Source organism: Dama dama, chromosome 14, assembly GCF_033118175.1.
Source record: "Dama dama isolate Ldn47 chromosome 14, ASM3311817v1, whole genome shotgun sequence".
Taxonomy (NCBI): domain Eukaryota; kingdom Metazoa; phylum Chordata; class Mammalia; order Artiodactyla; family Cervidae; genus Dama; species Dama dama.
The window spans coordinates 69,218,140-69,244,478 of NC_083694.1; the positions used below are offsets into that span (position 1 = coordinate 69,218,140).

The following is a 26,339-nucleotide window of genomic DNA, read 5'->3' on the forward strand; positions in this document are numbered from 1 at the left end:
TAGCCAATCATGATTTAAAAATAAAATAATTCCTGCTATGTTTCTATTAATTACCCTGAGGTGCATATTTATTGAATTCCAGGTCACAAAATATTCCTAATACAGCTGTTTAAAGCATACTACTGGGCTTCCCTGGGGGCTCAGTGGTAAAGAATCCACCTGGCAATGCAAGAGACACAGGTTCAATCCCTTGGTCAGACAGATCCTCTGCAGAAGGGAACGGCAACCCACTCCAGGATTCTGGCCTGGGAAATCCCATAGATTGAGGAGCCTGGTGGGCTACAGTCCACGGGGTCTCAAGTGTTGGATATGACTGAGTGAGTAAACAAGTGAGCTGATACCTATCAGGGAATAATGTTATACAGAACTCGGTAAGACTTTTAAAATGATTCAGTTTAGCCAAACATGTAAATGAATCAATTTCACCTATGTTCTAGGATGTATGAAAAATGTCAAATAAGGAAAACAAGAGTATCTATTCTCCAAGTGTTTAATTCTAGAAGGAAGATATAAAATAAGTTAGAGAACAAGAAAACACAGGACTAGCTGCAAAAATCAGCAATAGGGGCAATAATTGAGAAATATTATATACCATATGCACCTACTCACCCATCCATCCATTCAACATTTATATAGCAATAATCAGTACAGGTGGGCTTACTTGGTGGATCAGTGGTAAAGAATCTGTGTGCCCATGTGGGAGACCCAGGTTTGATCCCTGGATTGGGAAGATCCCCTGCAGAAGGAAATGGCAACCCACTCTAGCATTCCTGCCTGGGAAATCCCATGGGGAGAGGGCCCTAGTGAGCTATAGTCCATGGGGTCACAGAGTCGGACATGGCTTAATGACTAAACAACAATAACAGCCAGTACTAGAATATTTGATTCTAGATAGAAAGATCAACTAATTTAAATTATATTGGAAATAATCTAATAAATTTTCATAAAGATTGTATTTAAATTAGACTTTTAAGGAAATTTGAGATTTAAACAGACTCAAATTATGATTAAGTGAAGTCGCTCAGTTGTGTCTGACTATTTACAACCCCATGGACTGTAGCCTGCCAGGCTCCTCCATCCATGGGATTTTCCAGGCAAGAGTACTGGAGTGGGTTGCCATTTCCTTCTCCAGGGGATCCTCCCGACTCAGGGATCAAACCCCGGTCTCGTGCATTGCAGGCAGACTCTTGACCATCTGAGCTCCAACAAGACTAGCTCATCAAATTATGATTGGGAATGACATTTTGATATAGTGTCAGTTCAGTTCAGTTGCTCAGTCGTGTCCGACTCTTTGCAACTCCATGGACTGCAGCCCGCCAGGCTTCCCTGTCCATCACCAGCTCTCGGATGTAAATGAAGGCAAACCCCTGATGATACTGCCATCTCTTTTACTTTAACATTCATTCTATTGGGTTGGTCAAAAAGTTGGTTTGCGGTTTTCCATAAACCCGAATGAACTTTATGGCCAACCCAATATACTCACGTATTCTTGGCACTTCCTTGCCAACACGAAGTTCCATCATGCTCATCCTCTTCAGGATCTCCTCACTGTGCCTTCGGGCACTCCTGATTTATGATAAACTCCTCCAGAACTTGAGTTTCTTCTCTGAACCCTCAACACCTTTAACTGAATTCCAATTCTTCCCTGAGAGTGTATCATTCTCTACAGTCTTTTCACCCTGGTTATTCTCTCATACCTAAAGTGCCTCAGAGTCAGGCAGCAAAATTTTCTGCTGCTTTTGCAAACACTGTTCCTCTAAAATCATGGAAAAGAACAACAATTTTCCTTTAAGGAGCACATCATTTTGTCTTCATAGTTATTCTGTCCAAGACATTTCCTCTTCACTCCCTGATCATTTTCTCTTTGTTTCTTGAGAATCACAATCCTTGATTCAATCCTATTTTATACTTCAACTTCTGCCACCATCTTTTATGACTCTCATGGGGATAACCCATCCAAGAACCTGGTCTCCTTTGACCAACTGGTCCATCTCCAGTGTCTTTACCTTTTATCTGTCTCAGCTGCCCACTGCTGTGCTTAGACGCTCAGTTGTGTCCAACTCTTTGTGACCCCATGGACTGTAGCCCACCTGGCTCCTCTGTCTATGGGGATTCTCCAGGCAAGAATACTGGAGTGGGTTGCCATGCCCTCCTCCAGGGGGTCTTCCCAATCCAGGGATCAAACCCAGGTCTCCCACTGTGCATAGATTATACTAATTAAGTACTGTCTGTACAAGAAGGGTTGCATGTTTATGAAAGAAAGAATAAAGTTTAATTATTAATAAATCATAATGAATACATATAACATTATTAAGAAATTTAATAAGTTGAATAAGAAATAAAACTTCAGGGGGGAAAAGGGAAGAAGCTATTTCAGACAACTGTAATAGAGAGATTACTATACAGTACCAAAAATGCATGTGAAGAAAGTAACTGGGGTTATATTAATACACAAGGAAAGTGAAAGTGAAAGTCACTTAGGCATGTCTGACTCTTTGTGACCCCATGGACTGGGAATTCTCCAGGCCAGAATTCTGGAGTGGGTAGCCTTTCCCTTCTCCAAGACATCTTCCCAACCTAGGAATCAAACTCAGCTCTCCCGCATTGAAGGTGGATTCTTAACCAACTGAACCACAAGGAAAGAATGTCATATAAACAAGTTGAGAGTAAGAGATAAGTTCAAATTATGAGAGGATACACCATGGTGGGCTTCCCTGGCGACTCAAATGGTAAAGAATCTGCCTGCAATGCAGGAGACCTGGGTTCAATCCCTGGGTCGGGAAGATCCCCTGGAGAAGGGAATGGCAACCCACTCCAGTATCCTTGCCTGGACAATTCCATGGACAGAGTAGCTTGGCAGGCTACAGTCTGTGGGGCTGCAAAGAGTCAGACACAGCTGAGCAACTAACACTTTCACTTTCACACCATGGTAGGAAGGGTAACTAGCAACACTCTAACTATTGAGTATAGCTTTAGAAATGACAATTGCAAGTAAATACTACACCATGTGGCTACGTCAAAGTTTCCAGTCAGGGTTCTTACTTGAAATCACTGGAAGCTAACTCTAAGTGAAACAGCAATTTATTAAAGGGACTGGGGTGACGAGAGAACCAGGCTTATGGCTAAGCTCCTCAAGAGCAAAATCTAAAACCATACTGCAGAACTGAGCTGGGGAGGAAATCGGCTACTGCTCCTACTGTGCATTTGAATGCCAAGGTCTTGTCTTTTCTGCAATTATTACTTAACACTGTTCAGCACCAGTACAATTTCTGCAACAGCAGAACTACTTCAGAATTACTACTGACTCGATGTCAGGTTCCTCCACCATCAGCCTCATGAGAACACAAACTGAGTCAGCATCTGCTTCTCTGTTCGGTCTGTGCCGAGGCTTCCTGGAGGTGAGCATGAGCGGAGCATCTAGTTAACATGATTCCTGCCCTAGCTACCAGTGAGACTGGGAAAGTGCATTACACAGCTTAACTGAGGGACGGGGGAGTATTAGTTGGGACTTCCTCAGACATAAGAAGGTTGCTGAAAAATCATGAAGAAGTGAGAAAACAAAATAAATGTCCACAATCAAACATCACATACTAAGCATACAAAACTTGCCTAAAAATCATTAACCCCCCCCCCAATATATATTAGTAGAATCAGAGAACATAGTGATGGGTAGAACCCTAGAGATCATTTAATTCTCTCATTTTACTGACAAGAAACCTGATACCCAAAATTATTAGATAATTTATCCAAACGCACCCAACTAGTTAGTAGGAAGAACATATGCTTTTTAACCCTTCGTATATTTTCTATTGTTCACTGATCAAATTATATTCTTAGCTTACTGTTAAACTTAAATCTTACCCTCAAAGAAACTCAGGGCTTACTTCTCAGAAAGTGAGTTTGGTGATACTGGTCATTTTTCTCTCAATGTATTGTTTGGATCAGTTTCTGAAAAATTAGCTATAAAACTAAATTCTTCATGCAGAATTCTAATTTTGTATTATTACTCATGGACATGAACTGTAATTAAGCTTCAAATATGCTTGAACCAAAGTTTGTAAATTTTTTGACTAGATTAGAACTTTCCCTTGCCAAAAGGCTAATAATATTCTTTAACAAGAAGAAGAAATTATTCAAAGGCTCTAAGAATAAATGTTTAATTATGAAAGTACCTCTCACTCATATATTATTATATCTTACAAAAGTGGAGCTAAAATCACCTAGGTGATCTACAATCACATGATTTCTTTATACAATTAATATCAGAACTTCAGCAAAGAGAACATTAACACTAGAGAACAGCCAGAATGTATACATTCTTTTAGTCTTTTATTTTTTTGACAAGAAAACTGATAGACAGAATTTGGAGTCTTAACCTCGCAATTGTCAAACACTAGCTCTTTTTGGCACAGAAGCCAAAAACAAGCAATGAGATTTCAAGCAGGTGGAGAAAAAAAGAAGACAGAGAGTAACAATTCAACACAGGCACAGACTTTAAGAAGCAGCAGAGACTTTGAGAAGCATGGCAACGCAGAGAAAAAATTCTCTAAGAGCAGAAGGTAAGTTTTCTTCAGATTTAAACGTTATGTCTTAGATGCTATCTACTTAGCACTTTTTTCTTTTTGTGAACACTCCACAGAAATTAATTGTACTGGTTGTCAGAAATACAGAAATATAGAATTAAATTTAGGCCAATACATGTAATGGAGGTGTGTACAGAAATCATTTAGTTTGGCCAGAGGAAAACAAACATGTTAAAACCATATTATTTTGTATGGCTTCATTTTCTTTGTGAAAAGTATATAATTAATACAGAATTGGGAACAGAAAAATCAAAGCAAATAAAGAAACACAAAATACATACCTCTTGATGGTACAGGCATTCTCTTCTAATATAAATCAGGTATTTCTATATATAAGAATGCATTTTCCACAGATTAACTAGTAACCACTCAACCAAATAATGAGAAAGTTTAAAAAGTCACATTAAGAATTACAGAATATTTAATTTTATTAAAAAGTTATCTTTTCCCCTCTGAAATAGTGCTTGCATTTTTTCCCTTGCTCCCTTCTGATAAACCGCTGGCATCTACAGTAATACTAAAATTTAAAGTGAAAACAAGCTATCAATTTACCCAATAAAAGATAAATATTATCTTAAAAACCCACAGAGATATACTAAATTATCACCTTTTGGTTTTTAAAAATGCTGAAATCACCTAGTTGAAAAGGTATGGCTCTATTGGGGATGAAGGTCCTATGAGATCAAATGCTGCCTGGCAGAAGTTCAACTAGACTAATCCTGGACTTAACGCTTGACATTTAAAAGCTTAGAAACAACTCTAAAATAGTATACTTTCATTTTAATACACAGATTTATTCCAAACCTGTGTACTTATGGGTAAAAATACTTCTTATTCAACTGTAAGAGGACTAAATATAATTCAAAGTTTCTATTTATAGCCTATCATGGATTTTCTCATAATCTAAATAGCTATGTGGCACAGTATATCTTCCTGGTTTAAATAAATTGTGCAGCTCTCCTGTGACCTGCAATGCCTTGTGGCAATTTAGTTTAAAATACGAAGAGAGACAGACAGACAGACAGACAGGGTATGTGATCAGAACCTGGAGGAAAAAAGAGAAAAGGACTAAACACAAATATTCTCTCAGAAACACCATAAAAATCTTTGTTTAAAAAAAAAAAAGTAGAAAGTATAACAAGAGCAAGGTTTTTTTGAACCCTTAAAGATAATTTCACAGCTGTTCTGGAAAGACAATCAGTTATGACCGAGGCAGCAGCATATATTCTGTAAGAACAAATAATTTCTATAGTATATCAAATAAGATATGGGGCTAGTTGTTAACATATCAACCTAGATTTAACATGGAAAGAAAACAATAAATTCCCTAAAGAGTTCAGATGATGTCATAAGGAATCATCCAATACATGTTTAATGAAGGAATAAATATGTAAGACATCAGGTCAGGCTCTGTGAACATAAAACACATAAAATAAATCATATATAATCTTCAAGGGCAACTTTTATAGATGAGAAAAAGTTATACCTACCTATCTAGGACTTAGAAATTTTGTAGGTATGATTACCATGGGAAAAAAATAGGCTGAGAAAGTTGGTGGGTTGATCATAGATTTTAAAAATTGTGTATATTATAATACCATGACATAAACTGTATTTGGGCTATTTGAGCAGATACTCACAGAATGATTGTAAGAAGGTTCCAATATCACAGGTAATGACATTTTCCCTTGAAGATTCAATTTTGTTAAATAAAAAATCTTTTCCCCCACAATCTTTTCTTTTTTCATGCGGTGTATACCGTACAGTCTAAACCGAACTGCATAATTTCCAATCATCTCAGATTCAACATGATTAAATCTGAATGTTTCTGTGAAGACAGGGCATGGTCCTCTCTGGATGCTGGTCTTTGCTCTCTGTTTCTTTATGGGTAGAAGAACAAGGTGTACTTGCCATGAGTTGCCACCTGTCCTGTTATATGTTGGGATATCTGTAACACCTGTCACTGTTACCAGAAGCTTCTGTTCTTGTGAGTCGTAGTCGAAAGTCACATCCAGGGTGCCATATTTAGCTTCTGGCTCAGGATCAAAAGGTTTAGGAAGCTGTGAAGATGATCCTTGAGCTGACACATCCTAAGAAAAGCAAATTTAAATGTTTTCAGTTTTTAACTCCATTATTTAATTCAGCATGTAAATAAGTACCTGGTATTTCTTTAGAAGGGTGATGTGAAAACTGTTTTGATTTGCTATCATAAGGAAAGTAATAATAATCAACAGCCAACTACAATCAAAAGTTAACTCTATGGAAGCAGAATAACGTAAGCTAAACTCAAAAACTTAATAAATAAAATAAAGACATGGAATAGTCACCATTACCATTTTGAGAAAGTTGGCTGTGTGTTTTCATCGTGAGAAATTGGAAAATATATATTTCAATGTGTATCTCTGTTCTTTTTGTGGAAAAAAAAAAAAAAAGAAGCTAAATTTTTAACGTTATAAACAATACAACTGACAGCTCAATATCAAGTTGGAGAGAAAGAGAGCATAAATACAAGAATAATGCTATTGAAAAATTTGGTTCCAATTTCAGATGTGTCCCCAAATGCCCCCACCTGTATTAGAATGTTAACATATTTACACTTAAAAGCCAATGGAAAGGTGAAATATGAAAGTATAAACACAAAAGCCTCAAAATATTTAAAGCCAAATGTTTATTTTCCATAACACACACACTATTTCAATTTTTAACTCGAATTTCAAAGTATATATTATTTTTAATACTAAGATGGGGAGACAGTGGAAACAATGTCAGACTTTATTTTTTTGGGCTCCAAAATCACTGCAGATGGTGACTGCAGCCATGAAATTAAAAGACGCTTACTCCTTGGAAGGAAAGTTATGATCAACCTAGATAGCATATTAAAAAGCAGAGACATTACTTTGTCAACAAAGGTCTGTCTGGTCAAGGCTATGGTTTTTCCAGTAGTCATGTATGGATGTGAGAGTTGGACTATAAAGAAAGCTGAGCACTGAAGAATTGATGCTTTTGAACTGTGGTGTTGGAGAAGATTTGAGAGTCTCTTGGACTGCAAGGAGATCCAACCAGTCCATCCTAAAGGAAATCAGTCCTGGGTGTTCATTGGAAGGACTGATGTTGAAACTGAAATTCCAATACTTTGGCCACCTGATGCGAAGAGCTGACTCATTTGAAAAGACCCTGATGCTGGGAAAGATTGAGGGCAGGAGGAGAAGGGGACAACAGAAGATGAGATGGCTGGATGGCATCACTGACTTGATGGACATGGCTTTGGGTGGACTCCGGGAGTTGGTGATGGACAGGGGGGCCTGGCGTGCTGCGGTTCACGGGGTCGCAAAGAGTTGGACACGACTGAGTGACTGAACTGACTGATAGCTGACGTGGCTATGTAACTCTGCTCCAACCAGTGGGAAAGAGACAGAGTTCTGTATAAACCATCCAGATCGGGTCTGCAGAAGAAACGACCCGCTCTGCACTCTCTTTCTCTGTCACTCTTCCCAAAAGCAGATACACACAGAGGATGTGTGGGCAGCTTGGACCATGTAGATTAGGTCAACACTCTAGGGAATGACAGTGACTAAAAAGCATGAACTGGGCTAATGGATGATGTTGTCAAATGGTCAAATGAAAGGCAATCTTCCATGGCTTTGTATTTGATGTTCTATTTGTCTCCTTGTTTTAGGACCTTTGTTGTTTAGTCACTCAGTTGAGTCTGACATTGTGCAACTCCCTGGACTGTAGCCTGCCAGGTTCCTCTGTCCATGGGATTTCCCAGGGAAGAATACCGGAGTGGGTTGCCATTTTCTTCTCCAGGGGATCTTCCTGACCCAGGGATGGAACCCGCACCTCCTGCATTGGCAGGTAGATTCTTTTCTACTGAGCCACCTGGGAAGCCCAATAGGACCTTAACATGTACCTAACTATTGCACCTACTATGAACCTGGCTGTATTTTAAGTGGCAGGATGCAGCAGAGAATCAAAAAGACACAAGTCTTTTGACCTTATAAATCTCCGTGTCTACCTATGATGATCCAACTGCTATCACGTATGGAATAAAAGATGGCAAGTGAAGGAGAATTCTTTAGGAACAGGAACAAACTCTCACAGGGAAACTCAGTGTTTTATGCAATATGATTAGATCAATATAAAAACATTCTTACTCTGTTACACTTACAGTTTAGAGCAAGACGTTTTAATGCATGCCACTTCATAATTATAGATGATTACATTAATTTATTTTTCGATTAAATATTTTCTAAACTAGTGTCATGACAGCTAAGATTGTCAAGGCAATAAAAATGTTTATAAGGTCCCAGAAAGCTATTTCTGAATTTTGTTTCTCTTGGTGTCTTCCTATTTTCTTTTCCCCCTGGGCATTCTGAGAGTTGTCATGAAATTGAGGGTTAACAGGGTGGTACCTTTAGAGATAAAAGCTACTATTTGTATTCTACAAATGGGTAATTAGAAAACAACTCCTCTTTTCAAGGTTCTGAGCCAAAGTAGTGACTAATCTTTAGCTAGCAACAGGTTATCAACACAGTTAATGAACTCCTTGCCTGGGAAACCTTGTGATTCCTCCTTGGTCCTCTCCCAGTTCAACTCTGTACGGAGATAGAATGGCTCTAAGAGAGCTGGATCCTGGACTAAACCAACAGGAAGGTAAGAATTTTCTAGTTGATAAATAATATCTATTAAAGGAATGGTGGTAAGCAAAATAAATTGGAAAAGACACAAGAATCAGTTTCATACTAACTGCTAGCAGCACTGAAGTATTCAGGTGACATGCATTTGCTGTAGTTTGAATATATTCAGTTTTGCGGCAGAAGACACAAATACAAGCAGGATAGGGGAGATTCCTCATAAGAAAGCAAGCTTCTGAAATATGGGCAAAACTCACAGGCTCTGTTAACTACAGATAACAGGTAAGGAAGTAACTTGAGAGACACAAGCAGAATTCAGAAGATGTGGTAAACATAGATAATAACTAAATTAATCACTTGCAAGATATGCTCAAGACAGAATAAACAGAAAATAGGATAGAACAAATGACTATTAGCTATGGAAAGGGACAGAAAGCCTAAGCTATGATGAAGTCACCTCTGGGAAATGCAGATAAAATCTGTGTCTAGTAGACTAACTCTAAGTTTCTATGGTGGCCAGGAGGACCTTCCCCTGCATGTCTCCCATAAAACCAGCATAGTCCTGGGAACCCTGGTTCAAATCTCAACTTCCGTCCCTGTTAACATGCCATAACTAGGGAATGCTAACAGAGCAGAAACAGTAAGACTGGACATAAGGACATCATGTAAACCGGGATTCACACGGTGTGGTCCTGCCGCCTGTACTTACTGGTATCCTATCCTAAGTGTGTTCTCCTACCTTCTCTTGCTCCTCTTACTTCTTGCTTTATATCTGAAATAGTTTCACACACACACACACACACACATATGTACACGCACTCACACATAACACGCACCAGGGTAATCTGAGCATCTTAATTCGGTCTGTGAGTCCTCTGGGATTGCTTGCCTGGAGGTGTACTTGGAGGGTACCAATGCTTCAGAGTAATTTCCCACACTATGATTCAGGTGAAGAGGAGCAATGTAGCAAAGCTTTTTAGAGCACTGTTTTCAAAGTCAGGTACACCTGGGTTTGAATTACAGTTCTATCATTTAAGATCTCCTTATCCTGGGCAAACTGCTTAATTCTCTCAGTTTTAATGCTTTCTTTTCTAAAATGGAAATAACAACTTCCTGAAGGTGATGTTCTTAGAATTAAATGAGCTGACTGTGTAAAAATTACAGCAAAATTCCTAGGACGATTGGTGATCGCTATTACTGTTGTTAGTTAGTTCCACAATCCAGGCTTCACTGTTAACTTCTTGGCTAGATATTTGGTTTCCAAGTCTATAAAATAGTTACCACAAATTTGCTCAGGTAAAGAACATGGAGAAATATTCTTTTTGGAAAATCATGAACTACTGCTATCTTAAACTAATACTACCAATGTAGAATTTTAGATACTATATAATAATAATATTAGAAATAGTAGAAAAGTAGTAACAGATAAAAAGTGTCCTTAGAAATTTTTATGTAAGAAAAAATTTAAGGAAATTGTATTTAGAGCTCTACTTTCATTATCTTATTTTGGCAACAGATAAAAATTCACCTAGTAAGAACACTGACACCCTGCAGTATAATGAAATGCTGCATGGGACAAAACTTGTAAAAACTTGCAATCTAGAAGAAAGTAAATACTGCCTTATGAAAACCTCTAGATGACCTTTACAGTTTCCATCATCATAGGAAGATCAAAACAAATGCTTTTTAGAACATGGAAAGACTTCAAAAGTATAACACACCTATTTTTATTGCTGTTTTCACATTTTCTGCTCCACAAAAAGGAAATCTTAAAGCACAACCAACCAATCACTCTGAATGCATGATGCCATGAATTCAAACTCCATAGTAAAGCTGAGCATCACTTATCCCTTCCATATTCCAGACAGTGAAAATGCAAACAATATTCTGGTAGGTTTGTAAAACATTAAAGAGCAACCTCCCAATAATAAAAATATCTAAATTCAGTAATTAAAAAAATAAACACAAACACAAACAGGAACCTTAACATAAAAGAAATGGGTAATTCCAGAATATTTTATGTAAAATGTGAACAAAAATTTTTTTAAACCCCAACAGAAGTTGAAATGTCGGGGAAGATACTTTTCAGTATTTTGCATATTGCTCTCAGTTTTATCAATCCATTCCTTTTTTTTGAGGGGGAGTTGCAGCATGGTTGGGACAGCCCTGAAAGGTCTGCTGGATAAAAATAGAAACCATAAGCCACAAAGGACACGATAGTGAGAAAACCTTCTGACCAGGAGGAGAAGCACAGGGTTATTACCTTCCAAACAACATTAATTTTGAGTATTCTGAGTGCTTTTACTTACTTCAGGGCTCAGGACTGCAGTGCTGTCACTCGGAACATCTTCTTCATATCCTTTGTTATGAAAGCTTTCTATTTCGTGACCTGCGCTTCCGTCACTTGGACACTTGTTATATGAGCATCTTGGACTGTTGCTGCAGTGGGAAAATTCACATTTACTGTCCCCAATTTCTGAGGGTGTACATGAGAGGTGGGGAGAACCACTGTCATCCTGATATGGTGGTGGCTGCAATTCATCCAGTGGGGGTGTTCTTCTCATTCTCTGAATGCAGTTTCCTGATAATGATTAAGAATCTGGTCACTGTTTCCAATTAGCCTCAACATGCAGTACAGTCCACAATAATTGTAAATAACAACAACAAAAAAAAAACTGGATTAAAATTTTGTGGCAAGGTAGTTACTAGATTTACTAATGGGTTTTCTTCTTCCCTGGTTCAGATGCAGAAATCAAATAATCTGGTTTCCCAATCCTCTCCTGCATAATAAGATCACGAAAAATAAAAGTTATGTACCGAGACACCCTGTTTCATATTATAAAAATGGGACAGTGATAAATACTAGTGAAATCAATGATTTACATAGGTCCGTCTTTCAAAACAATCCTAAAGCATACAGACTTCAACTATTCCCTTGTGATCCGTGACATCTCCAGTCACAGTAGGTAAATATATGGTAGGTAAAACAAATATAAACCTCATTTGTTTTCTTCAATTACTGAGATGAACTTAAACTAGCATTCACCTCAGCAGCACTGGAATCTATTTTTTCCTGTCTATCCCAGATCCAGAATCCTGAAATGCAGAGCACTGTGAGTCGAGGCCTAACTCCTCCTGTGCTGTGCTTAGGCACTCAGTCGTGTCCGACTCTGCAACCCCACGGACTGTGGCCCACACCCACCAGCAAAGTCTGAAGCCTGCATTCCAGCCTGTCTCCTTCATAAAGAGGTCACTCCCTGCTCCACCACATCCTGCATCAGGACTCCTAACGTCCACTCTACTTTGTCTATAGTAGGCGTCTTCAACCCCACATTTTTTCCTCTCTTAAATTTTTAACTTTTACTTTAATGATTTACCTAAATAACAGAATAAGCATTTCTGTGAACAGGACAGAGGTGGGGACAGGAGGATATGTTAGGAAACAGAATTCACCATACAACTCAGGGATAGCTAAATCTTGTGCAAATAATTCCTGGACATAATATCAGATATAAAACTTAAACATGGCTCAGTTTTTCCTTTGATGGACTGTCTGTCTCCTTTCTTGAAAGGGACTCTGGAAAAAAGGTCGTTTGTAATTCTTATAATGGAGAAATGTTCAACAGGTCTTCTACTCTTGCTAAGAGAGAAAAGCTTCTTGCTAAGATAGAAAAACTTTACATAAGAACTATAAAACTCATTTAAAAATTACCATGATGTCTGGTTCAAATAAAAATACTGATCTGCATGAACTTAGCACAGATTTACATATTTGACCAGAAGTCCTAATTTTGGAAAAAGAAATTAAATGTCTCACCTAGTGAGTCTAACATACCAGTGCTAGGAAATAAACACAACGTACAAAAATTAATGACTTAAGTTGAAACTAAATTTGAGGAGACAGATTGGAAGTAGTAACCAATAAAACACAATAAACCAGATTTCAGCATGGGGCTTCCAGGAAAGCTACTGTTTTCCTGAGAAAGCAGCAGACTTAACTTGCATGTCCCTTTTGCCCACTGGCCTTTCCCCTTTCTCCTGCTTTAGAGGTGTAGCACTCATAACCACGAAGTAACAAGCCTGAGAATGAAAACTAAGGATGATGAAGAAGCATCTGAACAATCACTAAGTAGCTACCTCCAAAACTTCTTGATCTCTGAGACAAATATATCCCTATTTGTTTAAAAAAAAAAAACACCCCACAAAAACAAGGACTTCCTTGGTGGTCCAGTGGTTGAGACTCCAAGCTTCCACTGCAGGGGGCATGGGATCAATCCCTGGTCAAGGAACTAAGATACCACATGCTGCATGGCACAGTCAACCCCTACCCACCCACTGTCTCCAAAACAAAAAACCCCCAAACTTGATATCTGAATTTTCTTTTGTTTCTAAATATATTTTCTACTGATTGTTTTTAAACTGACATCTTCTCTCCCTTTAAAAATGTCTATGTAACCAGTCATTGAATTATAAATTGAATTGTAATACCTAAATATTTACTATAACATGAAGTCAATTAAAAAATTCCCAACACAGTAGCTCTAAGAATCAGCACACCATCTTTTCCTTTATCTTAATTTTTTAAAAAAGAGATGATCTTTTCCAGAAGTCTCTTACTAATAGCATATTATCCCATAATACCCCAAGTCTCACTGGACAGAACTGGGTCACATGTCTATTTCTAAACCCATCTGTGGTAGGGGAGATGTGATTACCATAACTGGCTTAACCAGAAGGCATCAAATTGGAAATTCCATCTATATGGAAAAGAGTAGATGCCACTCAACAAATTAAAAAAAAAAAAAGGACTGGGAACAAGACAAGGATTCTGACTCTCGTTACTTTTATTCAGCATGGTACTTGAAGTCCTAGCCATAGAAATTAGGCAAGAAAAAAAAGACATCCAAATTGGAAAGGAAGAAGTAAAACTATCTCTATTGGCGATGACATATTATATATAGAAAACCATAAAGAGTCCACCAAAAAAAAAACCTTTTAGAACTAATAAACATAATCAGTAAAGCTGCTAGATACAAAATTGATGTAAAAAATCAGTTGTGTTTTTATCAACTCACATGAATTATCATAAAAATAAGTTAGGGGAAGAATCCTAATTACAACTGCATGTAAAGGATCCATCTGCTAATGCAGGAGACACATGAGACATACATTTGACCCCTGGGTTGGGAAGATACCCTGAAGAAGGAAATGGCAACCCTCTCCAGTATTCTTGCCTAGAAATTCCCATGGACAGAGGAGCTTAGTGGGCTACCATCCATAAAGTCGCAAACAGTCAGACACAACTGAGCAACTGAGCATGCATGAGCATGCACCAAGGAATAAATTTAACCAAAGAAGTGAAATACCTTTACACTAAAAACTGTAAGACACAGATGAAAGGAACTGAAAAACACACAAATAAATGGAAAGATATTCTGTGTTTATGGATTGGAAGAATATTGTGAAAATGTTCATATTATCCAAAGCAATCTATAGATTCAATGCAATAGCTATCAATATTCCAATGGCATTTTTTTCACAGAAATAGAAAAAACAATCCTAAAATTTGTATGGCAACACAGAGATTCCAAATAGCCAAAGAGATCTTGAAAAAGAAGGAAAAAGTGGGAAGTATCATACTTCCTGATTTCAAAGTATATTACAAATCTACATTAATCAAAACAGTATGTTACTGGCACAAAAGCAGACACATAATCCAACAGAACTTAGAGCCCAGAAGTAAACCTACATATGTATGGTCAACTAATTTATGACAAAGGAGCCAAGAAAATACAATGAGGAGAGGATAGTCTCTTTAATATATGGTGATGGGATAACTGGACAGCCATATGCAAAAGAATGATACTGAACATCATATACATAAATCATATACATAAGTCTTACATCATATACATAAATCATATACATAAGTCTTACATCATATACATAAATCAACTTGGAATGGATGAAATACTTGAATGTAAGAACTGAAACCATGAAACTCCTAGAAGAAAACATAGTGTGTAAGCTCCTCGACATTGGTCTTAACAATGTTTTAGATCTGAAAATAAAAGTAAAGGCAATAAAAGCAAAAATAAACAAGCACGATTACACAAAACTGAATAGCTTCTACACTGCAAACAATCAACAAAATTATAAGTCACCCTACAGAATGGTGGAAAATATTTACAAATAATGTATCTGGTGAGGTGTTAATACCCAAAATACATGCAGAACTCACACAACTCAGTGAAAAAACTAACAATCTGACTGAAAAATGGGTTGAGAAACTAAAAAACACCTTTGGAAAAAATTGTTTTCCAAAGAAGATATGCAAATGACCAACAGAAACATGAAAAAGTTTTCAAATCACTAATCATCAGAGAGATGCTAGTTATTCACCATGAAATATCAACTCATATCTGTTAGAATGGTGATTATCAAAAAGACAAGAAATAACTAGTGCTGGGTAGGATGTGGAGCTCCTGTTGATGGGAGTGTGAACTGTTGAAACCACTGTGGAAAACAATATGGAGATTCTTCAAAAAATTAAAAATTGAACTACTATATGATCCAGCAATTCTACTTCTCTGTACTTCTCTGAAGGACATGAAATCACTATATTGAAAAGATATCTGCATTCCCATATTCACTAAAGTATTATTTGTAATAGCGAAGACATGGAAACAACTGAAGTGTCCATCAATGAATGAATGGATAAAGATAATGTGGTTTATACAGACAATGGACTATATTCAGCCATAAAGGAAAAGTTGCCATTTGTGACAACAGGCATGGACCTTGAGGACAATAATTTTAAGTGAAGTAACTTAAAAAAAGAGAAAGATAATACTGTATGATGTCACTTATACATGGACTCTAAAAAAAAAATGAATTCATGGATATGGAGAACAGATTGGTGGTAGGCAAAAAAAGGCAGGGTTGTGGGTGGGGGAAAGGGATGAATGTGGTAAAAGGTACAAACTTCCAGTTACAAGATAAATAAGTCCTGGGGATGTTATGCACAGTGTTGACTATACTTAACAATACTGCATTGTATATTTAAAATTTGCTGAGAGTAGAATAAAAATACATAAAAATTCTTATCAGAAGAATAAATTTGCAACTATGTAAAATGACTGATGTTAACTAAGCCTATTGTGGTAATCATTTTGCAATATTTACATATTATCAAACCTTTATGTTGTACATCTTGGAATAACACAAAGTTATATGTTAATTGGAGAAGGCAATGGCAACCCACTCCAGTACTCTTGCCTCGAAAATTCCATGGATGGAGGAGCCTGGTGGGATGCTTCTATGGGGTCGCTAAGAGTCGGACACGACTGAGAGATGACTTCACTTTCATGCATTGGAGAAGGAAATGGCAACCCACTCCAGTATTCTTGCCTGGAGAATCCCAGGGACGGGGGAGCCTGGTGGGCTGCCGTCTATGGGGTCGCACAGAGTGGGACACGACTGAAGTGACTTAACAGTAGCATATGTTAATTAAATCTCAATAAAACTGGGAAAAGTAAAAAATGACTCAATATTTTCCTTCCAAAAACTTATGCACTTTGGGAGTATAAAAACATGCACACATTAAACAAAACAAAAAAGATCATGCCTAAAGATGCCAGGAAGAAGGAAGATAAAGGATCCTTGCTTTTCTTATCCATCAGTCTAGCAATTGATTTCAGTCTTCATTTTTACTAAAAAAAAAATCTTCTCTTTCTGTGGCTCCATTTCCACTTTTCGTAATCCTTTTCTGCACTTCCTTTTGATGTGACCAGCACATACAGTTTCTGTCTGGTAATTACGTCATACCTTACTTCCTTTGGCTTACTCATATCAGGTCCCTGTCTAGCTGCCACCAGCTGTGGTCCTCACACAGCTGACCTCCAGTCATCCGGATCTTATTTAGAATTAGTGTCACTGTGCTCCAAAGACTAAAGCATAAGTTATCCCAAAGAAGGTTTACTGATATTTAAAGATGCTAAGCAGGCTCCATGGGTTGATTTCAATATTGTTTCTGGATTTGAGAGAAACAATTTTAAAGCTGTGAAGTGGAATATATAAAATATTTTGAAATTACATAGATATATATATAAACATTAGGATTTATAAATTATGTAAGTTTATATAATTATATATTATTGTATAAATCCTCAAAGTTTTGAATATAATTACCACACTTTTTTCTTTAATTTTCATTTTACTCTTGCATTTTACTTTTCAAAGTGAAGAAGGCCAAATGTATCTGGAATCTAAATTTCATTGAAAATGTTAGGTAGTTAGAATAGGGAAAAAGAGTCCAAAATGGCGGTGGCTAAAAGACCTGGAAGGGAAAGCCCGCGAAAATAGAACAAAGGAAGGTCCGAGGACCTGAGTGAGAACCTCAGGTAAAACAAGCAACACTCCTGGCTGGCCCAATTTACATAAGACAGGCCCAGGGACAGAGAGACATATAAAAAGCGGAGCCAAAGCCCTCTTCTCTCTCTCTCTCCCCCCCCCACCGCGCGATGGGGCGATCTTCTCTTCGCGTCTTTGGATCGACGTGCCCTCATGCCTCGAAGATGGGTTTTCCTGCTATTATCTAAATAAATAGAGCTGTAACACTGAGTTATTTAAGAGCTATAACACGGTCCGTTCGAGACCTGAGAGCTATAACACGGTCTGTCCTCCGAGAGTTGTGACTCGCCAAGGGGCTTTAATGTCCGTCACTCCAAATTTTTGTTGTGACGAGAGACAAAGAACCGAGGAGCATACACTCGCGCGACATCTATGGTGCCGTGACTCGGGTAAAACCTGACTGAAACCACCTCCACGCCGAAGAGGCCAAGCGCAGCAGGAGCCCAACTCGGCAAAGCTCCTGCGGTAGAAGCGGAACGCGAAGAAAACCCAGCGCAGGGGAAGGCCCGTCGTGCTGGAAACAGGGGCAGCGAAAACAAACTCAGCAGAAGGATTCCAGAAGACCTCCGGTTAAGGTAGGAGGTCCTCGCTCCTCTGGCTGGAAGGACATGCCTAACAATTACAATCTCTCGTTTCTCGTTTCCTTGAACCCCCCGCGAACTGGCAGGCGGCAGTGGGCGCCAGAGGGACTCTGGAGAGGCTATTCTTCATTACGTCCCAAAGGCATTATCTGCTGGGCCCCAGTAGCTGTTACGCAAGCCGGTGGGGGTTCTTCTGTCCTTACTCTTTGTGCCAAAAATCAGACCAATAAAAACTGAGCACAGATCTGATATCTAGCAAATTTTCCAGTATGCTATGAAGGGGATTCCTTGGCACATCTTTCCCACTGCTTTTCCCTCTTTTCCTTCAGCTCTTTCTCCCGGGATGCGAGCCTGACCAAAACCCAGGATGCCCGACGCAGGCTCTGAGGTCTTATTGCAAAAATTCAGTGAGAGACAAAGAACCGAGGAGCATACACTCGCGTGACAAAAAGATACAGTTATGAGGATTTCTTCTTTGTTTTAACTTTCTGCAATAATCTTTTTTTCCCTCTAGCTGTTAACTGCTTTACATTGTCTACACAGTGTAAGAACTTGGCTTAAATAGAATTGATGTTGGAAAAATTTTAAGACAATTGTTTTATAAAATAGCACACTTTATGTCAGAGTTGTTAGATTACACTATAAACAGCCAACCTGAGAAAGAAATTTTTTGTGGGACTATCACACAACAAAATGATAATGCCATATTCTTACTTTACCCCTCGTTTTACAACCCAATTTCATACTCTATTTTATGGATATGATATAAAAGGGTTCATGCATGAATATATTTTAAGCATTTTAATTTTCCATTTGCATATTGCACAGCACCTAGAAAACAAGACAAAGTATCTTCTTACTTTAGGAAAAAAATAGGATGCATGCATATCTGGAGTATGACCTGTAAATCTTAACACTGTGTTTTAAGATACTGGTTTTCAAAGCTTGGCAACTGCAGCTCTAAACAGAGGTGAATATTCAACATCTGTAGAATTCACATCTCTTTTCAAATACCTGTGGAAATCTACTAAAATTTATCATATACTGGCTAATAACTTAAGGCTCAACACATTTCACAAACCTGGGAGTGTAAAAGGGATGTTTTCAAACCACAGTGGAATGAAGTTAAAAATCAGAAACAAAAATATAATAAAATTTATAGAAATCTAGATAAAATAATTAGAAATTAAGATAAACTTCTAAACTGCCCATGGATTAAAGGAGAAATCACAACAGAAATTAGAAAATACATTGAAAATAATGATAATAAAAATAATTCATATAAATACTTGTGGAATGTGGCTAAGAAGGACATTTACAGGCCTAAGTGCATATACTGGGGAGGGCAGGGGAGAGAGGAAGGTTGAAAACCATAATCTGAGTACCCATTTCCGGAAGTTTTAAAAAACAAACAAGTGATTCAAAGGAAGTAGGAAGAATGAAAGAAGGAGCAGAAATCAAAAACAGAAAACATGCATACAAAAAAATGCATACAATAGAAAAGCATTAGCAAATCAAAGGAGAAGGAAATGGCAACCCACTCCAGTATTCTTGCCTAGAGACAAGAATTTGTCCATTCTTCCCGTGGACAAAGGAACCTGGCGGCTGCTATCCATAGGGTCGCATAGAGTCCCACACGACTGAAGTGACTTAGCATGCATGCATGCATGCATTGGAGAAGGAAATGGCAACCCACTCCAGTGTTCTTGTCTGGAGAATCCCAGGGACAGTGTGGGGTCCCTGATGGGCTGCCGTCTATGGGGTCGCACAGAGTTGGACACGACTGAAGCGACTTAGCAGTAGCCGCAGCAAATCAAAATAAAATCCATTGAGAACACTAATAAAATTGATAAGCTGCTAGAAGAGACTAGTCAAGAAGAAAAAGAGACGGCGTAAATTATTAATATCAAGAATAAAAAAGAGGATATCATTTCAGCTCCTTGACACATTAAAAAGACAACGAGCTTTCCCTTTGTTCTCCCCTTTCTGGAAAGCTGTCAGTCCCGAAGCTATCCAGTGGGCCGAGGGAGGCAGCGGTCTGCGCTGGTGGTGGCACCAGAAGCCGTGTGGGCCAGAGCCGTGTCAGAGCTCAAGGAGGGCAGAGAGGGCATCTGCACGTGGGGCAGTGCCAGGCAGCATGACGGAGTCCAGTCTGGGTGAGAAAGACCCAGCAAAGGGAGCCGGAGCCTCAACAGAGTAAGAGGGTTCCCCATGGAAAGGAAGCCTAGCCTGGGGCAACAGAGCCCAGACTGAGAAATGTGTCTGCAATGACGCAAGGGGCCAGAGCTGGAGAACCAGGGAGAAAACTAGAACAAATGCTGTGAAGCTGGATTAACATGAAAATGTATCAGTATCTGCTCAGGTGTTTAGTAGTAGGCAGAAATACAGTGTGAATATGCATGTAACGTGTACACACACACACACACACACACTTCTGAGTATCCTAGCTCTATCCACGGCTTAAGAAAAACCCTCTGACAGCAACAAGCATACCTAAGTGCTCCAATCCTGGTTTCTCAATCAGGTCTTCACTAAAAGGAACCAGGACTCCATGAAGAAGTGGCTAATTCCAGGGCTGAAGAGAGGAAAATACAAGAGAAGCTTACACAAGCTTCTTGTGTTGGGAGTAAGGATGCACTCAAAGAATGATGGGGTCATGTCAAAAGGACAAAGAAGCCAGCTTGAAGGGGCTCACACTGACCAAATCTCACTAACAATTTGAGCTTCAAAATAAATAAATAGTCACAATAATGGATCATAAGACACAGAGGAAAAGAGGAAATCATGAGTCCATCTAGATATAAATAAACACAAAAATAAACTGAAAGAATTTTGAGAAAACAGGTCATTTTTGTAGTTAGAGATGCATTCTGATAAAGGACTTCATTATCAAGAATAATTTAGTGAAGAAGCCTAGTAGACACCTCCTTAATGATGAGACCAAAGGGAACATTCTGAGTAGTGGAATAAATCAAAATTGTGCATCATCCGCTAAGATGCAATGAGAGGAATAAGGCACCACTTCCAGCTAGAGGTGCATAACCTGAATCTAATCATAAGGAATACCAGACAAACTCAGATATCAAAAAAAAAAGTGTAATAGTCACAAGGGGAATGACTGAAGAACTGTTCTAGACTAAAGGAGACTAGCAAGAAAAGGTAACTAAATGCAAGACAATATTTTGAATTTGATGCTCTTGCTATAATAACATTATTTGGACAACTGTTGACCTTGAGTAGGTTTTGAGAATTAAATGGTAATAATATGTCAAAATATCAATATTAGTGTCTTAATTTTGATGGTTACATTAAGGCTATGCAAGAGAATATTCTTGCTTGTAAAAAATATACACTAACGTATTTGAGAGTGAAGAAGCAACCCATTTACCCTCAAATGGTTTAAGGTGGAAAAAAGGACTGTAAAGTTTTGCTACAAGTACAGGAAGGATTTAACATTAGAAAATGAATCTATCAAAGTCAATGCATTGAAAGAATAAAGGTTAAAAGTAATGTGATAATTATAATAGATTTTAAAAATCATCATTTGATATAATTCATTATCCAATTATGATAAAAGATTTCTGTGCAAATGAGGAATAGAAAGCAATTTCCTTTAACTCATAAAGGGTATCTTTGAAAGTCCTCTGTGCGTGCATGCGTGCGAAGTCACTTCAGTTGTGTCCGACTCTTTGTGACCCTGTGGACTGTAGCCCGCCAGGCTCCTCTGTCCATGGGATTCTCCAGGCAAGAATACTGGAATGGGTTGCCATGCCCTCCCCCAGGGGACCTCCCCAACCCAGGGAGTGAGCCCATGGCTCCTGCATTGCAGGCGGATTGTTTATGTCTAAGTCACCAGGGAAACCCCCAAATCCTACAGTAAACATCAAATTTATGGGTAAAATGTTGAAAACTTTACCTCTGAGATCAAGAATGAGACAAAGATGCCTATTATCATCAATTCTATTCAACAATGTACCAGAAAGGTGAAAAGACAACTCTCAGAATGGGAGAAAATAACAGCGAATGAAACAAGTGACAAAGGATTAACCTCCAAAATATGCAAGCAGCTCATGTAGCTGAATACCAGAAAAACAACCAATCCAATCAAAAAGTAGGCAGGCCAACTCAGGTTAACGCATATTAAAAACCATCACAATATTGTAATTATCCTCCAATTAAAATAAGTAATTTAAAAAAAAGTAGGCAGAAGGTCAAACAGACAGCTCACCAAAGAAGGCATACAGATGGCTAACAAACACGTGAAGAGATGCTCAATATTGCTCATTATCAGAGAAATGTGAATCAAAACTTCAATGAAATAATCACTGCACATCGGTCAGAATGGCCATCATCTTGTTGATGTTTGACAAAAAACAACAAAATTCTGTAAAGCAATTATCCTCCAATTAAAAAATAAATAAAGTGGCAAAAAAAATCTACAAACAATAAATGCCCGAGAGGGTGTGGAGAAAAGGGAACCATCTTGCACTGTTGGTGGGAATGTAAACTGATATAGCATTATAGAGGAGAGAATGGAGGCTCCTTAAAAAGCCAGGAATAAAACCCAACAATCCCACTACTGGGCATAAACCCTGAGAAAAACCATAATTGAAAAAGACAAGTATACCCCAGTGTTCACTGCAGTACTACTTACAATAGAAACAGAAATACAATGGAAGCAACGTAAATGCCTACCAACAGATGGATGGATAAAGAAGCTATAGTACATATATAATGGAATATTAACTCAGCCATAGAAAGGGAGGCATCTGAGTCAGGTCTAATGAGGTAGGTGAACTGAGGGCCTATTACACAGAATGAAGTAAGTCAGAAGGAGAAAAGCAAATATTGTTTATTAACATATATATATGAATCTAAAACGATGGTACCGATGAACCTATCTGCAGGGCAACAATGGAGACAGAGACATAGAGAACAGACTTATGGACATGGTGGGGAAGGAGGGGTTGGGACGAATGCAGAGAGGAGCAGGGAAACATATACACTACATATGTAAAATGGATGGGAGTGGGAATTTGCTATTATCACTCTGGGAGCTCAAACTGGTGCTCTGTGACAACCTAGAAGGGTGGGGTGGGATGGGGGGAAGGGAGGTTCAAGACGGAGGGGACGTATGAATACCTATGGCTGATTCACGTGGATGTATGGCAGAAACCAACATAACACTATAAAGCAATTATCATTCAATTAAAAATAAATTTTTTAAAAAAGGAAAGACAACAACGTGCCAGAGGTCCTAGCCAATGGAAAAAGCTGAGAAAAAGAAAGGGATTGGAAAGAAAGAAATAAAACTGCCATTATGCTCAAATGATGACTGTGATGTAGAAATCTCAAAATAATTTAGAGATAATCTATTAGACTTACCATATTTAGAAAGAATACTGACTATGAGAGAACTGTTTAAAAAAATCAACTGAATCTCCAAACACAAGCAATGAACAATTAGGAAGTGAAATTGAAAAACAATCCCACATATAGTAGCAATAGATAAAAATCAAATGTTCAAGCTGGAGTTAGAAAAGGCAGAGGAACCAGAGATCAAATTGCCAACATCCATTGATCACCGAAAAAGCGAGAGTTTCAGAAAAACATCTACTTCTGCTTTACTGACTATGCAGAAGCCTCTGACTGTGTGGATCACAAGAAACTTGTGGAAAATTCTTAGAGATGGGAATACCAGACCACCTAACCTGCCTCCTGAGAAATCTGTATGCACATCAAGAAACAACAGTTAGAACTGGACATGGAACAACACACTGGTTTCATATAGGGAAAGGAGTACATCAAGGCTGTATATTGTCACCCTGCTTATTTAACTTATATGCAGAGTACATCATGTGAAATGCTGGACTAGATGAAGCATAAGCTGGAATCAAGATTTCTGGGAGAAATATCAATAACCTCAGATATGCAGATGACACCACCCTTATGGCAGAAAGTGAAGAAGAACTAAAGAGCTTCTTGATGAAAGTGAAAGAGCAGAGTGAAAAAGTTGGCTGAAAGCTCAACATTCAGAAAACTAACATCATGGCATCTGGTCCCATCACTTCATGGCAAATAGATGGGGAAACAATGGAAACAGTGAGAGACTCTTCTTTTTTGGGGCTCCAAAATCATTGCAGATGGTGACTGCAGCCATGAAATTAAAAGATGCTTACTCCTTGGAAGAAAAGCTGTGACCAACCTAGACAGCATATTAAAAAGCAGGGACATTACTTTGACAACAAAGGTTCGTCTAGTCAAAGCTATAGTTTTTCCAGTAGTCATGTATGGATATGAGAGTTAAGACTATAAAGAAAGCTGAACACTGAAGAATTGATCTTTGGAACTGTGGTGTTGGAGAAGACTTTTGAGAGTCTCTTGGACTGCAAGGAGATCAACCAGTCCATCCTAAAGGAAATCAGTCTTGAATATTCACTGGAAGGACTGATGCTGAAGCTGAAACTCCATTACTTTGCCCACCTGATGCGAAGAACTGACTCACTGGAAAAGACCCTGACGTTGGGAAAGATTGAAGGCGGGAGGAGAAGCGGATGACAGAGGATGAGATGGTTGGATGGCAGCATCGACTTGATGGACATGAGTTTGAGTAAGCTCTGGGAGTTGGTGATGGACAGGGAGGCCTGGTGTGCTGCAGTCCATGGGGTCTCAAAAAGTCAGACACGACTGAGCAACTGAACTGAACACCAAATATCTAAAAATAAACTTCAGAAAACACCTTGCTCCTATTGTGGGGGTTTACTGTCAGAATGCATACTCTGAAAGCCACTGGCAGAATCTACACTTTGCCGTTCCAAGCAATGTCCATGTTCTACAGGAAGTGACAACTGCAAACTACTGTAGACTCCTTTCTTTAGCAACATGACATCTCACAGGAAAAGCAGAGTTTAGTCTGAGTCAGAGGCTTGAGGTGTGGTGAAGGCCTCCACTAGTTTGGCCTCTACAAAAATTAGTAGAACTGAAAAATAATGGCAGATAACCATAAACTGAATTAGAAGATGACATCAAGTGGAGCTGCTACTCCAGATGGAGCCTCCTTATGGAGCAAATTAACACAGCCTTGGTATTTGATACCTACCTTTAATTTAGCAAATGCCTTTCCCTTCATAGCAATCCAGAGTGAACAAAAGTAACAGGTTATTTACATCTCATCTGGTGAGAACAGCAATACTTCTACCACCCTACTTCAGGGAAACATAATAAAATATTCCTGTTCTCTGCCATGATCTGCTTTGCAGAGACCCCGGCTGCCTTCACATTCCAAACAATATCTCCTTGAACCTGTTCTAAAAGACAGCAAGCTATTAGGACTTAGAAGAGTAGAAGACTGGACAGATGAAATTTCTTGGTAGGTATACATGTGTGACGTAAGTGAGAACTAAATCTTAAGGAAACACAGGGGACTTGCCTCATCAATCAAGTTCTTGAGGATCCAGGGTTTTGTTGGAAAATTCCTCCCAAGGTCAAAGAGAATTTTCTACCCCTTGTCTACCTGACACTAGGGAGACAAAAATTTGGTTGGCCTCTGTAAACTTGAAGAGTAGCACATATCACAATTGAGTGTATAGCTCTGATACACTTATAAGATAAAATAAAAAGCTATTAGCTTTGAGTGGCACCCAGAGCAAGGTAAGTCTCTCCAGGTGATCCAGGTACAGTGGCATAAACTCTACACTTGACCTTTAGGATTCAGCAAACCAGATGGTCCTCAAATCATTGTAGTAGGTCATGATGCTTAAAAGCATCACTGAGAAGTTCTGATGGTAGACCGGCATTGGAGGCTTTTTGATTTTTAAAAATACGATATTTTTGTTACCTCCAAACACATTTTATTAGAAGACACAGATCAGATTATTTTTGTACCATGCCTTAAAACCCTAATCTTTCTTGCTTTATTTCCCTGATAGCTTGAAATAATTTGTGATTTAAACCAAACTTCAAATGTAGCTACTGGCTTTCTAACAGTACAATCTTATTCAGTGCATCTACTTTCTGAATAGAAAATAATTTCATTGCCTCTCATTTCTTGACTCTTAGGTTTTGATAAAAAGATTACACTCATTTCAGCAGGTGAAGTCAAAGTGGTTTGTCCAGTATGTAGCAGCTTG

General features: G+C 38.4%; 1 protein-coding gene across 2 annotated transcripts in view; it reads right to left on the bottom strand.

Moving 5' to 3' along the window:
• Nucleotides 1–26,339, bottom strand: part of SYT14 (synaptotagmin 14) — a 177,748-nt gene that overhangs the window by 53,611 nt on the left and 97,798 nt on the right. For both annotated transcript variants that reach the window (XM_061161279.1, XM_061161278.1), the window contains 2 exons: nt 11,527–11,798; nt 6,224–6,673 (listed from right to left, as the gene is read on the bottom strand). In XM_061161279.1, the coding sequence (XP_061017262.1) occupies nt 6,224–6,673; nt 11,527–11,798 (722 nt within the window). The remainder of the gene's footprint in view (nt 1–6,223; nt 6,674–11,526; nt 11,799–26,339) is intronic.